General features: G+C 41.4%; 1 protein-coding gene and 1 long non-coding RNA gene across 8 annotated transcripts in view; one reads left to right on the forward strand and one right to left on the reverse strand.

The window, feature by feature from the left end:
* LOC106027282 (uncharacterized) overlaps positions 1 to 14,754 on the forward strand; it is a 36,522-nt gene that overhangs the window by 2,971 nt on the left and 18,797 nt on the right. For 4 of the 5 annotated variants that reach the window (XR_010051417.1, XR_010051418.1, XR_010051419.1 and 1 more), the window contains one exon: positions 165 to 14,285. This is a non-coding gene — a long non-coding RNA (uncharacterized LOC106027282). The remainder of the gene's footprint in view (positions 1 to 164; positions 14,286 to 14,754) is intronic. The other variant, XR_010051415.1, reaches the window with a different exon arrangement.
* Positions 504 to 14,754, reverse strand: part of Cfi (complement factor I) — a 46,703-nt gene continuing 32,452 nt past the window's right edge. For all 3 annotated transcript variants that reach the window (XM_063260624.1, XM_005002900.4, XM_003468051.5), the window contains 6 exons: positions 12,364 to 12,399; positions 10,570 to 10,673; positions 10,314 to 10,417; positions 8,244 to 8,521; positions 1,992 to 2,096; positions 504 to 871 (listed from right to left, as the gene is read on the reverse strand). In XM_063260624.1, coding sequence (XP_063116694.1) covers positions 654 to 871; positions 1,992 to 2,096; positions 8,244 to 8,521; positions 10,314 to 10,417; positions 10,570 to 10,673; positions 12,364 to 12,399 — 845 coding nt within the window. In that variant the 3' untranslated portion in view covers positions 504 to 653. The remainder of the gene's footprint in view (positions 872 to 1,991; positions 2,097 to 8,243; positions 8,522 to 10,313; positions 10,418 to 10,569; positions 10,674 to 12,363; positions 12,400 to 14,754) is intronic.

Genomic DNA, 14,754 nt, shown 5'->3' on the forward strand with positions numbered 1-14,754 from the left:
AATTGTGTTACCTGGTAGCCCTCTCTGTCCAGTTTTTCTTTTCTTCGTCTCTCTAATTTCCCTAACTGCAGAGACTATCTGTGCCAATAGAAACTGCTTTTAATAATTTTTTTACTGATCATAATAAAGCTCAGTGAGACCTTTGCCTTATCTTTTCCCTGCAGTTATTCTCCTGTGACATGCGGGATGCTAAATGTTTTATGTAAGTACATATTATCATTTTTACACATTCCATGTTATAGATAGAAAATCAGTCGTAAAGAAGATAAACTGCCTAGGCTCAGCCTTGGTAGGTGCTGGGTTTGGGGTCTGAGCCCATGCTTCATATGATGCTGATGTCATTGAACTAGCTAAACCTTCAATATAGTCCATAAGTCATCATGAAGAGATAATGTAGTCAAGTTTTCTGATAAGTAAAACATGTAGGGACCAAGGGTGTAGCTTGGTGGTGTTGAATATGCACACTGCCTTGGGTTCAGTCCCCAAGTAAGAAGCAATCAAACTTGTATGCTTGACCAAAATATTTATTTGCAAATTACACAGAAAAATTCCAGTATAGCAAACACTTTGGTTTCATTTTTTGCTAACGAAAGCAGAGAATTTTAAAGTTTCATATCAATTAAAGTGAAACTTGTGGTAGAAAGATCACAGTTTCAGACATTGTGCTGGGATATGAGAGTCCTTCCCACATGATAGCTAATCCAGTCAAAATAATTGGCCACTTTGGTGTAAACTCCTGGGAATTCTGATTTTCCACAGTTTTCACCCCAACTCACAATGCCCCAGACATAAGTCACATTGTTCCTGCTCACACAGGTGAGGGGGCCCCCGGAGTCCCCTTGACAGGCATCAATGGAACCATCATCTGTGCCTGAGAAAGAGAAAGTGAGACATTTCCCTCTGTTTGTCAGACTGCCTTATCTTCCTGACTCCTCCCCCAATGGGTTTAATAAATTTGGCTTTCTTGTACTTTGCTGACAGTGTTTTAATCCTCACCACAATCCTATGAGATAAAGTATCATTATTTTGTCCATTTTACATATGAAACAAGGCACAAAATGATTGGCTAATGTGCCCAAGGGCGCAGAGCCTGACCTTGAACTTTCGGCAGACAAACCTCAGAGTTTATCTTATCTATGACCATGGTTTCTGGTAGATCTTCTGTTATGCAATCCATTTGCACACTACAGTCCCAAGCTCCATTTCAAGATGGGAGTGCACTTTCTTCTCTTCTAATGAAAGTTTTCAATCGCTGTTGGAATGGTCTGAGTTCTCCCCTGGGGTCCATGTGCTAGGGCCAGTGCCACACTGTGATCAGTTTAAGAGGTGACCCTAGTGGAAGGTCTTGGGCCAGCAGGATTAAATCAGAATTTTCACAAAAGGAAGAAGGCTGGCCCTTTCCCTTTGTTATGGTTTGTGTTCCGATGGTCCCCCCAACTCTCCTGCAGTCCATGGCTGAATCCAGCGTTTGTGATTGTTGCATTGTCTAGCACTGGGATTGGTGGTGTGAGTGCTACCCCTGCCTAGGGCAGAGCCAGCATACAGTGTAAGGATAGGAAGAGGGTGTGTCTTTTCTTTTTGTGTAGTTTGCTCTTGCTGTTTTGCAGTGGCTATGAACAGAGGCTCCACCATGCCACCCTGTCTTGGAGCCAGGGGAGTATGGAATTGAAACTTCCAAAATTGTAAGAAATAAACCTTCCCTTCCCTAATTTTGGGTGTCAGGTATTTTGTCTCAACATCAAGAAAAAACTAAGACACACTTCCTCTGGCTTCCTGTCCTTTTATGGACTACTCATTTCCTGGCATGCTCTCACATCTGTGGTGTGCCCCTGCCACGCAGCCCTCACTGGAAGTGGGCTGATGTCAATGCCATGAGCTTAAATCTCCACACGTGTGAGATAAACTTTTTTTTTTTTTTTTTTTCGGTAATAAGGGCCCAGCCTCAAGTATTTCATTAAAGTAACAACAACAAAAACCCATGTGGCACTTACCTGCACACAGCATTTCTTTCTCATAGTAGCGATTTGGGTAAAACTCAGAACAGTTGCTTATCAGGTTAACTTCACCCCACTGAAGCGAAAAGACTTTTTTGTGTTCTAAACAAAGGGAGAAAACATATTTAGAAGACACAAATGAGAAATCTAAACACTTTGGTAACTTAGTAACTATTAAGCATGTGTCATGGTTTATGTCAGTGGCCCCCAAGCCTAATGCAATTATGCGTTTGTGGTTGGTTCATTGTCTAGGGCTCAGATTAGGGGTGTGAGTGCTACACCTGCCTAGGGGTGGAGCCAGGATATGATGTAACGGTGGGAAGATCTCTCTCTCTCTCTCTCTCTCTCTCTCTCTCTCTCTCTCTCTCGCTGGTTCTCGCCTTGCTATTTGCAGCCACCATAAAGGGCTGCCCTGCCGTGCCATGCTGTCTTGGAACCCATTGAGTATGGACTGAAACCTCCAAGAACTGTAAGGAATAAGCCTTTCCTTCCCTAACTTTGGGCATCAGGTATTTTGTCTCAGCAACCAGTAAAAAGTAACTAAGATAGCATGTAAGGGAATATACATAATAAACTTTTTTTTTTTTTGGTACTGATGATTGAACTCATGACCTCGTGCTTGCCAGGAAGGTGTTTATGCCAGTGAGCTAAATCCCTGGCCCATAAATAAATTTTTGAGAACAATTCGGTAGTACATTTACTCATACTGTCCTCAGATCCCTAGTTTCTATAGTTATCTTTTTAAACTTGGGTGACTAGTCAGGGGGATTAGTGAACATATGGCCAGAAGTCATATTAATTTAGTAAAGAGCTGATACCTGGAGATAAATGGGATAAAATCCTACCAATAGCCAGTGTGATCCAGGACAAGAAGCAGACAACCCTCCCCCTGTGAGCCCTGTGGTCACCACTGGGGACCTGCTGTAGCCAGTGTAGGCCAGGAGAATCCAGCCAGTCACATCTCAGAGAATCCATGCATGTCTGGAGAAGCCTATCCCATGCCTATCCCAACCAGCCTCCTGGTTCTCCCTGGGAGAACCTAGGTTAGGAGAAACTCAGGTGTCTGGCCCACCCCCTACACTATGGATGCATAGCCAGTGTAGGAAGGACCTGGGGCCCCACAGCTGCCTTGTCCACAGAAAACCAGGAAAATGTCAAGTTGAAAGAGAAAAACACAATCTCTGTCTTCCATCCCACACAGAACAAGTCCAGGAAACATAGACATTGAATAAATTGGAAGTTGCACACCTGAAATTTCTGGCATAATGGAAAAATCTCTTAAAAATAACAAGAAAAAAATAGCAAAGAATCAGGAAACAATTCAATGGCTGTAAGATGACACAAAGAGAAACAATGTAAGAGCAATAGATGTCAGTGAAAAAGTAGGAATTGAAATTACCCTATGTACATTACCAGATCATAGTGCAATGAAATTGGAAACCAATGGCAAAAGAAACTACAACAGTTCCATTAGCATATGGAAATTAACACTGCCTTGAACAATGAATGGGTCACAGGTGAAATTAAACAGTATCTACAATTAATTGATAATACCTATACAACATACCAGAATTTTGTGACACAATGAAAGCAGTCCTATAGGGGAAACTTATAGTGATGAATTCTCATGTCAAGGAAACAGAATGAGCTCAAATTAATAACCTAATTTTGAGTGCAAGGTCATGAGTTAGATTCCTGGTACCAAAAAACAAACAAACATACAAACAAAAGAACCCCCTAAATTTGAACTTTAAACATCTAGTAAAAGAAGAACAAGTCAAGCCCAAAGCTCATACAAGGGAAGGAATTACGAAAATCAGAGCAGAAATTAATGCAATTGAGAATAAAAAACCAATACAAAAAAATCAATGAATCAAAGAGTTGGTTCTTTGAAAGATTAAGTAAAATTGATAAATCTTTAAGCTTATCAAAAAAGGAACAAAAAGACTCAAATTCATGTGAATAAAATTAAAAGGATGAAATTACAGTTGAGGTAAAGTGAAGGTTGGGTGGGTACGGGTATGATGGCACAGGCCTATAACCCCTGCACTCAGGAGGCTGAGGCAGGACTGTTACAAGTTTGAGACCAACCTGGGCTACAAAGTGAGCTAAAGGCCTGAAATGCATAGCAAGACATGTCTCAAAAGGACAAAAGAAAAAGAAAGAAAAAAGAAAAATCGACCCTGAAGAAATCCAGAACATCATCTATACTTACTTCAAGAATCTTTTCTCTAATAAGATGCAAAACACAGAAGAAATGGATAGATTCCTAGATACATATAAATTACCAAATTAGAATAAAGATATAAAAATCTTAAACCAGTATCAGCCAATGAAATTTAAGATGTGATTAAAAACCTACCAACAAGGAAAAGTCTAAGTCCTGGTGGATTCACAACTGAATTCTACAAGAAATTTAGAGACCTAATGCCACTACTCTTCAAACTCTAATGAAATTGAAAGTCAGCAACACTCCCAAAATCGTTCCTGAAAGTAAGCATTATCCTGATACCAAAGCCAGAGAAGCACTCAAACAAAAAAGAGAACTACAGGCCAATCTTCCTAATGAACGTAGATGCAAAAATTCTCAGTAAAATGCTAGCAAACAGAATACAGCCAATCATCAAGAAGATTATACAGCATGACCAAGTAGGATTCACCCCAGGGTTGCAGTGATGGGTCAACAGATGCAAATCAATAAATGTTATACACCATATTAATAGAGCCAAGGACAAAAATTGCATGATCATCTTAATAGACTCAGGAAAAACATTTGACAAAGTCCAACATCCATTCATAATAAAAACCCTACAGAAAATTGAAATAGATGGTCTTTATCTCAATATGATAAAAGCTATCTATGACCATAAACCAACATCATACTAAACAGTCAGAAACTGAAAGCCTTCACTTTACAATCAGGAACAAGACAAGGTTTTCCACGGTCACCACATTTCTTCAGTATAGCTCTAGAAACAGCCAGAGCAATTAGACAAGAAAAGAAAGAAAAGGAATAAAGCTAGGAAAAGAAGAAGTTAAATTATCATTGTTGTGGGTGGCATGGCACTCTACACAGAAGATCCCATTTTATCAGTAGTGTAGCTGGATACAAAGTCAACACTCAAAAATCAATAGCATTCCTGTACACAAATGTCAAACTCACAGACAAAAATTAGGGAAACAACACTTTTCACAATAGCATCCAAAAAAACTTAAAATACTTAATAAACAACATAAAAGTTCTCTACATTATAAACTATGTTACTCAAAAAAAGAAGATTAAAGAAGAGATCCCTTGTTGTTGGTAGGAAGAACCAACACTGTGAAAAGGGCCATACTCCCAAAATTGTTACACAGATTTAATGCAATCTCAATCAAAATACCATTAGCATACCTTACACAAATAGGTAAAACAATCCTAAAATTCATCTGGAGTCAGAAGAGATGTAGAATAATGAAAGCAATCCTGGAAATAAAGGCAAGTCAGGGGGCATCACAACCCCTGACTTGAAATTATACTACAAAGCTGCTGTGATAAAATCAGTACGGTATTGGGAAAAAACAGACTTCAGGCTCAGTGGAACAAATTAGAAGTGCAGAAACAACTCCTAACACACTGAGCCACCTAATCTTTGACAAAGGGGCCCAATATTTTCAGTGGAAGAAAGACAGCCTTTTTAATAAATGGGCTGGAAAAACAATTTCTGCATGCTGAAAACTAAAACTAGATCTTGTGTACTACATGCATTAAACTAAAATCAAAATGGACCAAGATCTAAATATTAAAACAGAAACACTAAATCTGCTGGAAGAGAAAATAGATAGAACTCTTAAAGACATAGAGATAGGCAAAGACTTCACGAACAAAACCCATTTACATGGGAAATACTATAAAGAATCAACAACTGCATCCTCACTTTATTGAAAAGCTTTTTGCACAGCTAAAGAAATCAACAGAGTAAAAAGACAATCCACATCATGGAAAAAAATCCTAGCCCATTGTTCCTCAGACAGAGGGCAAATATCTGGAACATACAAAGAATTGAAAAAAATCAGGCCCCCAAATTTATAGACCCAATGCAAAAATAGGCGTCTGAGTTTAATACATACTTCTCACATGAAGAAATAGAAATGCCAAATAAATATATGAAAAAATGTTCAACATCACTGGTGACGAGAGAGATGCAAATTAAAACAATGCTGAAATTTCAACTCAGAAAGAATGACTAGTTTCAAAAAATCAATCATTAAATGCTGGTGGTGCTGTGGGGAAAAAGGAACCCTTTTCCACCGTTGGTGTGAGTGTAGACTGGTGCAACCACTGTGGACATCAGTGTGGAGAGTCCTAAAACAACTAGCACTAGAGGTTCCCTTTGACCCAGTCATTCCCCTTCTTGGTACCTTCTCAAAAGAATTACAGGCATCACAGGAACATATGCACACCCATGTTTACAGTGCCACAGCTTGTAACAGCCAAATCTTGGAAGCAACCCAAATGCCTATCAACAGATGAGTGGATAAAAATGATGTGGGTTTTTTTCCTTATAAAATGGAGTGCAGCCTAGCCATAAAGAAAGATAAACTTAGGACATAGCTATATAGGTAGACCTTGAGATCATACTCTTAAGTGAAATATAACAGACATACGTGTGTACATATTACATTGTCTCTTTGGTGTGAGAAACAAAGTATAAATAAGAACCAAAATGTATAGTAAATATTGTAAAATAGGAAGAAATTGTTCAAAGGAAAGGGGAACTAAGGAAGAGGGGAAGGAAGGAAAGTAAAAGAAAAAATCAGAAAAGAAGGATAAAATGGAAACAAAGCTTTGTAAATAAGGAGCAGAGGAGGGATTGAAGGGAGAGGAAAGGAATGGGGAAAACAAAGAAATCAAGATAGATTATGTACAGATACAAATTCCCTGTGACAATGTGATCATTATGTATATCTAAACTGTACCAATAAAATTGAAACAAAAGAATGGCAGAATGTGGCCAGTGGTGCAAACTAGATCATAAATAAAGATTTATATTTTTATGTCTACATTTGTAGAAATAAAGTGCATTATTTAAAAAAAGAACAAATACAAGGACATAATATTTTCTGGATGAATGAATTCCTCCTAATTTAGTATTTTATGTATCGTGGGTATTCAAACTCACCACACATCCACAAATTAATACATATATACTACAATTATCAATGTGGTCATCAGAAGGAACGTGTGGGAAATTAAGTCTGCAAAATCAAAGCCATGAAGTTACTTAGGGTTTCTGCTAATAGAATTTAAGAGGTCAAACGAACTTAAATGTCAAAATGAAGGGAGAAGGTTTAACTAGTTTAATTCTAATGCAGCTCTAATTCTGCAGGTCTTTCTAACCATGTGTTTCTAGGATCTCCATCTCTTACAGAGAGCTCAGAGGGTGGCTTGCTGTGCTTCCCTTCTCACTGCAGTGTGGGGCAGGGGGCATGGGGAGGGGAAGGGATTGTAGGGATTTGGTGCATATCGACTTTACCCCTTAGCAAGTCGTGTCCCCTTTGTCTAGGGGCTAATTTCTTTATTGAAACAAAATGTTTATCTATCCTTAGGGATACATTCTATTTTTGACACATGTATGGATGTGCAATAATCAAATCAGTGTAATAAGCATGTCCACCTCTTCAAACATTAATCGTTTTATGTGTTGGGAATCTGGAGCTCTTCTAGAAATCTTGAAATACCTCATAGAGCAATCTGACCTGTCGTCACTCTGCTGCACTAACGGAGACGCAGGAGTAATGCCTCCACAGCTTCTTTCCATTCCCCCTTCCTTTCCCAGGCTCAGTGACCACTGTTCCATTCCAGCTTTCCTACGCTTTAATCTCCTATCCACATCCCACTGACAGACCCAAAACTGTCTTGTGTGTCTTCCCGTCTGTGTATTTTGTTCTTGGCAAGTGTTTACCCTTCAGTGCTAACTTCGGGATCACAGAGTACATGTGTCCTTTGAAAGTCTGGAGAAGGGCTGCATATGTAATTAGCTAGACCTGTGAGACATCAAAATGTAGGGGCTGGGACCTCTTCAGAAATGATTTAGAATTTCTGGATAGTAACAGCAAACACACTTGGGGCCCTTCTGTGCATGGAGTGCTGGGCAGGCACACAAGTGACACACAAATGCCTTGTCTCAGTACTAGCTAATAAGTTCCCATGCATTTCTGTTCCCATTCATTTCCAATCCCTGGATGCTAACAAACCATAAAACATACCTTTTTCTCGACCCCAGCCAGAAATGATGCAACGGTCCTTAGGTTGGAATAGATATGGAGACCAGGGGACACAGGCAGGGATGGAGCTAGAGAGCTTGCATTGTTTCTGGCTCAAATGTTTTTTCAATTCAATCAAAGCAATGTCATTTTGGTAGGTGGTTCCGTTGTATTTGTCATGGATGATAACTCTTTCCACCTGGTGAATGAGTGCTTCAGAGTTCAGTCTTATCCTGTCTATGAGTGATGACCATATTTGGTAACGGTGAGCTCTACTACTTCTGTAACAGAAAGGGAAAGAGTAATAGAGAGAAAGCATAAATATGAAATTCTGACTCTTTACATGTTCCCCTTTAAAAGATGTCTGTACATTCCCAGATTTGATTTTTTAGTCCTTGCTATCATGGAGCAGTGAGATTAAATTTACTATGGAAGAAATAAGTCAACGGTAAATGAAGACAAGAATAATCCTTCTAACTGCTCAATACCAGGAAGATAAGAATTCACTGACAACCAGAGATTCTCAGAGTGGCATGTCCTTGCTGCTACTGGAGTCAATGCCCTGTTGCTGTCTCTGTTCAAACGGCAGCCAGACAGCACCCTATCAAAGATGTGGTTGAGGAGCTGGAGAATTTCATGCCTCTACCGACTCCTGAGGTTCCCAAGGTGAGGGTATAACAGCAGTTTCCAGCCTGCCCCTTGAGACTGATAGCACCCCACAGGCCATTCCTTCTGCTAGACTGTGCTGCTGGAAATCAGGTTTGGGTCTGTTATGCTTTAGCTCTAAAACATCTCCCAAGTGACCCATGTTTGGAAGGTGATTGGATCATGAGGGTGCCATATTCACGGGATTCATCCATGGATGAGTTCATGGCTAACGGTGCTGCTAATTGGTGCACGCTGGGTAGAGGTGGAACCATCCAGGATGTGACCTGGAAAGTGCGTCCTTGGCTCCCCTCTTCTCTCCCTGCTTCCTGGCTGCCACATTGTGAACAACTGTCCTCTGCCAGGGCCTCCCACCATGCTTGATTGGCCTTGGAGCCAGTTGATCATGGACTGAACCTGCTGGAAACTGTGAGTCAAAGAAATCTTTCCTTTAAATTGTAGCTGTTGAGTATTTTGTACCAGCAACAGAATACTAACCCAGGTGTCACCAATCCACATAGTCCTGGTGCCTAGTACTGTGCCCAGGACACAGTAGATGTTTTCATATCCTGCTGAAGCAGTGAGGACATAATTGTTTTTCTCATGCCTCACTCCATTTTCATACCAATTTTTAAATCACAGGTTGAGCAAATTGGCTATCTACCATTATTTATTAAGGAACAGTAATACAGTGTCACTTTGACGAAGTACTGTGGCTTAGTTTTGTTTCCAGTTTGTTTTGTTTCATTGTGAAGGTGTTAAATAATGGGCTCACAGTCTAGTCATGCGATGCTGGTGAACCTTTCAGGGTTCTCTATGGTACAACAGCCTGCCGCACACCCGTGCCACAGGTTCGGCACCCCCAGTCCAGCGATTCCAAGTATTTTGTAAGATGGATTTTCCATAAGCAGCAAAACTTAACAATTTAATGCAACTCTTTTAAAAATGTGTTATCCATCTATCTCCTGCTTTCTCAAGCATCAGAAACTAAACAAGATAAACACTGATGTCCTCAGAGATACTGTAGTATTTGGATGCTTTTATTTACACTCAGTGTTCCAAGAATGCTGTATTCCATATTGACTTTAATTGAATTATATGACAGAGGTCTGAATATTGTTTAAAGGTTAATTCTGCTCATTCATCTAATGTACTCGAGAAGTCCTTGTGTGCACCACTATATAGTAGGCTGTGTGCTAAACACAGGGATACAGAAAAGAGCAAATTTAGAAACCATTCCTGCTTTCACGGAGCTCAGGAGGTTCTGGGGCTTGGATTCTGGGGTCCTGGCCAAAAATGCTAGAAGGTGTTTCCCATTTATTAGAGTGCAACTTAGCGTTTCTCAGCTGTGCCCCAGCTGACTGCCACATCTCTATTCCTCCTTCTCATTGTTTCAAGACATTTCGGATGTACCATAAACACTTTTACCTGACACAGTGTGCAGCTGTCAGCACCCAGCAGCCACCGATGTAAATTCCCCCGCAGCTGATTTTGCCCTCTTCTATGATTGCCACCTGCCACGGGAAGTCTCCCTGGGAAAAACATTCGTGCGGTCACTGCCAATCACAGAGGCATCCACTGTGGCCCTCGGAGAGTCCCACTCACATGGCCCCTCACCCCTGACGTTTTTCCAACTTGGACTTTCCCCTGGAAGAGAGCCTTGGGGCTCTGTACCCAAGCTTACCATGTGTGCGGGCTTCCCCCCCACAATCCGCTTCCTCCGAGAGTGCTCAGGTCTTCTGACGCCACAGAATAGTTTAGGTAATAATGACTTTATCCGTTTTCTTTCTTCAAGAAAAGAAGGGATTCTAACATTATCATCTGGAACTATCACCTTGGGGACAGACATATCTTAATTATCTTTGCCACACAAGCAGCAGAGTCATAGCTAATACCAAACAGCACAGGATCATTAGTAAATTTTTTTAGATCCTAAACTCTACTATTTACTTTGCTTAAAAATTCGGGCCTAATGTTAACACCGGCTTGATTCTCTGAAGTTCTTCCTAAGTGCGGACTTGGGGCAGACTTAAGTTGGCCGAGGGGTTGAGCATGGAGCCACCTTTTGGAAATGAGTGATGACAGTGTCACAGTCCAAGGACCTTTAAGGTGACAGCTCGGGCAGAGTCATATTATGAAGTCCTCAGAGTATGCTTCCTGATGAGAGGAAGGACAGCATCTTTCTCATGCTCGTAGGTTTTACTGTCTGGCAGTTTATGTGAAATGCTTTTCAGTGATGCCAATGTGAACACTAAGGTGTTGGTATTGAGTACTTCGTGTGTATCAGCTTCCATACCTACCTTCCATCCTCCCATCTCTGTTTATCTCACTTAATTATCATATTAAACCCAGGGTGATATTCTAGAAAACCCTGGGCAGTCAGGTCAGCAGGACACATCTGCTTTTCGGTAGCACCTGCCCCCTCCTGTCTGTGAGCATGGGGACCGAGGGCAGACCAAGAAGTCGGGGACAGCAAGGCTCGCGACAGGGACTTGCGTGAGAATTTGTGGCACAAGGAGAAAATAAGAGCACGAGATGCCCCTTTTATTCTGCTTCCAATGCTACAATCAGGTCTGTAAGCCTGTGGCTTAGTCCCAAGTCACAGGAAACCTTACTACTCTCAGTCATCTGGGGGAAAAACTGATGACGTCTTAAGTCTTTGCCTGGATCTTTGAAAGGAGGGAGGCCTCATCCGCTGAGGGCTTCCAGGCCAGGCTGCACAGTATCTAAAAATCAAAGTGGCATAAAAAATACAAGGCTTTTGTTGAAAATTCCTTTGGATTGATACCTACAGCTTTGAGAGCTAAATCTTGCACTCACTGTTTGATTAAAAAAATTGTTAATTAATTTTGGGGCCTGGCAATTACAAGGGATTCTTTCCTGAAATTCATTTGAAGTACTTCCTAAAATAGGGCTTTATTTTATTACTAATTACTAATTTATTTTATTACTAATTTTATTACTAATTGTATGAAGACAGCACAGTCTGTGTGGCCCAAACCCTCTGATAAATTACTGTCTTCCTACAAACTTAATACTTTATATTTTCTTATAGGGCACACCTGGCTAGGATACAGATCATCAAACAGGATGCCTGTTTGAATAAGTGAATTGCATTACTATCTATTGTATTTTTAATTTAGAAAGTCTGCCATAAGTCATTTTTGAAACCTGGTTGTTTATTGATAAACCTGACCTGATAAAGTTAATATTAAATAGAAAAACTTTATGTAGGACTAGAGATTTTTTTTTCACTTCAAAATTGGTCATATAAATTTAACTCAGTTTTAAAAGTAGTTCTCAAGAATCACTCATGCTTGTTTTTCTTAAAAGTGATAAGAAAAGCAGAACACTTACATTTCTCAATTTAAATTTACATCAAAATTATCCATTGTTTGAATAAATTAGATATATTTATATATGACACTAAAATGCCAACTTAATGAATCACCAGTAAAACTTTATAAGATAAACTTACCCGTATCCATATCTTCAGTCAAAATTTCTGTTTCTTCTGTGATAAAATAGAAAGTTCTGATATTTAAAGTTTTGTTTCTAAAGATAATTAAATCATTAAAAACAGATTGATAGTAATTTTATCTTCAAATTGTGTCCTTTCTTTTCTTTTGAAGTGCTTGGAATCGAACCCAAGGCGCTCACACTGTTATATCCTCACCATTTCTTATTTTTCACTTTAAACATGGTCTCCTTAAATTGCTAATTTGTCTAAGCTGGGTTGGAATGTGAGCGCTTCTGGCCTCAGCCTTCCAGAGTGCTGGGATTACAGGCATGCTCCAGGCACACCCAGGCTGTCCTTCCTTTTAAAAGGCCTGTAAAACTCTTGAAACACGTCATTGATTTCATTTCCATAACTGGGTAATTGGAAATGCTCAAGATAGGTGTATAGATGTTCTTGCTGATCCAAAGTGAGCGGCAAAATTGCGGTGCAGTGGACCAGGTGCTCAGAGCCATCTACACACGAGAGTCACAGGAGGGGAGCTTCTCTGTCAGCTGTGCTCCCCGGCTCCCTGACACTGACCCTGGCGCCTTGTACAGTGGGCGAGCTGCGGCCTCTCTGGGTCACATGCACCGTGTCTCGCTGGCTCTGATGTTAGGCATCTGGGATGAAGAAGCTGAGGCCAGAACAAAGTGTCCTTCCCTTCCTCGGAGCCCCTAAAACATCACCTAGACAGGGTCATGATTCCTCAGACCTGGGGACCGGAAGGCCCATTCCTGCCATTCGTGCTGCCCAGCTGTGCCCAAGGACCTGGCTGGGGACCGCAGAACCCAGAAGGCAACATCATGGTGCGGCAATCTCAGGTTGTGCTCCTGCATTTCTGAGTTCTCCCTGGGACACACAGGTGTGTCCTTTCGCTCCCTTTGGCTGCTCTCTGGACAGGGGGACAGGAGGAGCCACAAGGCACGGCAGCTCTGTCCTGAGTGAGGAACTGAAAGGGAGGCTGGGGAGCCTCGTGCCGCTGGGAGGCGCTGGGCTGGAGCACGCAGGGATTTTCAGGAGCACTGGCATGGGGAACATGGCTGCTGTCCTGAGTGTACAAAAATTGAGGAGCTCTGTGCCATCACGACCACCTCACTGCTGATAAACAGGCAGACGGGGACAAAATGAAAGGCAGTGCTTGGAATGTCTAGAACTGATCACACATTCATATCCGCAAGACAATAAGAAAGAAGCCTGCCCTGAAAGAAATCTGAAGTAAAGAACATGAACTGGTGGGAGAGATCTGAACTAGTGAGTGGACAGACAAAGAGGAGGAGACAAGAAAAGCTAATGAGGATATAAAGTCTGTAACTCAAATCATTGGTTATTACGAAAAGCAAGTTAGTGAGCGATAGCATGGCCTGGATGCTGGAGCTGAGCAAAATTAGGAAGCCGTGGGTTGCTAGGCGCTGCGAGGTTGGGAGACACCCAGGCATACTGGTGGGAAGGAAGCCTGGTACCTAACAGCACTGCCAAAGAACATCCGAGTGCTAGTAACCGATCAGGGGACAGACCCTGAAAGCTAGGTTGTCTGTTGCCCAGCCAGATGTGTCAAAGAGGTCGCCTCACACATCTGAGGGCGAGGGTATTCATCCCAGTGCCACGGTGGGCTGTGTTCATTGCTGAGAAAGCCAGGAGGATGAGTTATAAAAGACAGACATAGTGGAGTATTTTATACAGTGGTTAGGAGCCCCAGAGTGGGTGAACACACGACCACTTGGAAAGACATTTTTTTCTTTTCTTCTTCTTTTTGTTTTTATATCAGGAATTGAGCTCAATGCTATATGAATAAAAAAATGTGTGCTCACCCAATACCAGTACACCCTGGAGAAGGGGGCCTTTGGGTCATGCGAAGGAGCCTGTGTGGGAGGCAGGAGGAAGCTGATGGAGGAACAGGAGAGGTGAGCAAGGGATGGGTGGTGAAGGAACATGATCCAAGCAGTATCTGTGACTCATCCCTTCACTGCTGAGGTCAAACTGGAGGAAAGGAGGAAGGAGCAGGGGAGAGAAGGAAGGAAGGAGAAGAATAAATAGGGGTTAGAAGGGATGGTTGCTTCAGGCAGCAAAATGGAAAATGAGAGGAAATACAAGAAATGAATTGAGACTTGACATTTAGGGCAAGGTGTGGTCTCGAGCTACTTAGTTCTCCAGGAAGCCCAAGTTCTGACAAGGACCGTGAACTTTGAGCAGGGCATGGGCTGGGAACTTGACTTGCTTTTTATGAATAACTAACAAAGGGTGGCTGCAAACTGCTAGAGATTTGGGGACCTTGATGGTGCAAGTAAATAAGAAAACATAGTATTTCCACTGGTGGCAAATTCTCAGGAGCTGCTTTGGTTTTTATAAGAAATCAAAGAGGGAGGTATTTAG

The sequence above is a fragment of the Cavia porcellus genome, unplaced genomic scaffold (genome assembly GCF_034190915.1).
Source record: "Cavia porcellus strain 051 isolate PalLab524CR breed Dunkin Hartley unplaced genomic scaffold, mCavPor4.1 scaffold_14, whole genome shotgun sequence".
In the NCBI taxonomy this organism is placed as follows: domain Eukaryota; kingdom Metazoa; phylum Chordata; class Mammalia; order Rodentia; family Caviidae; genus Cavia; species Cavia porcellus.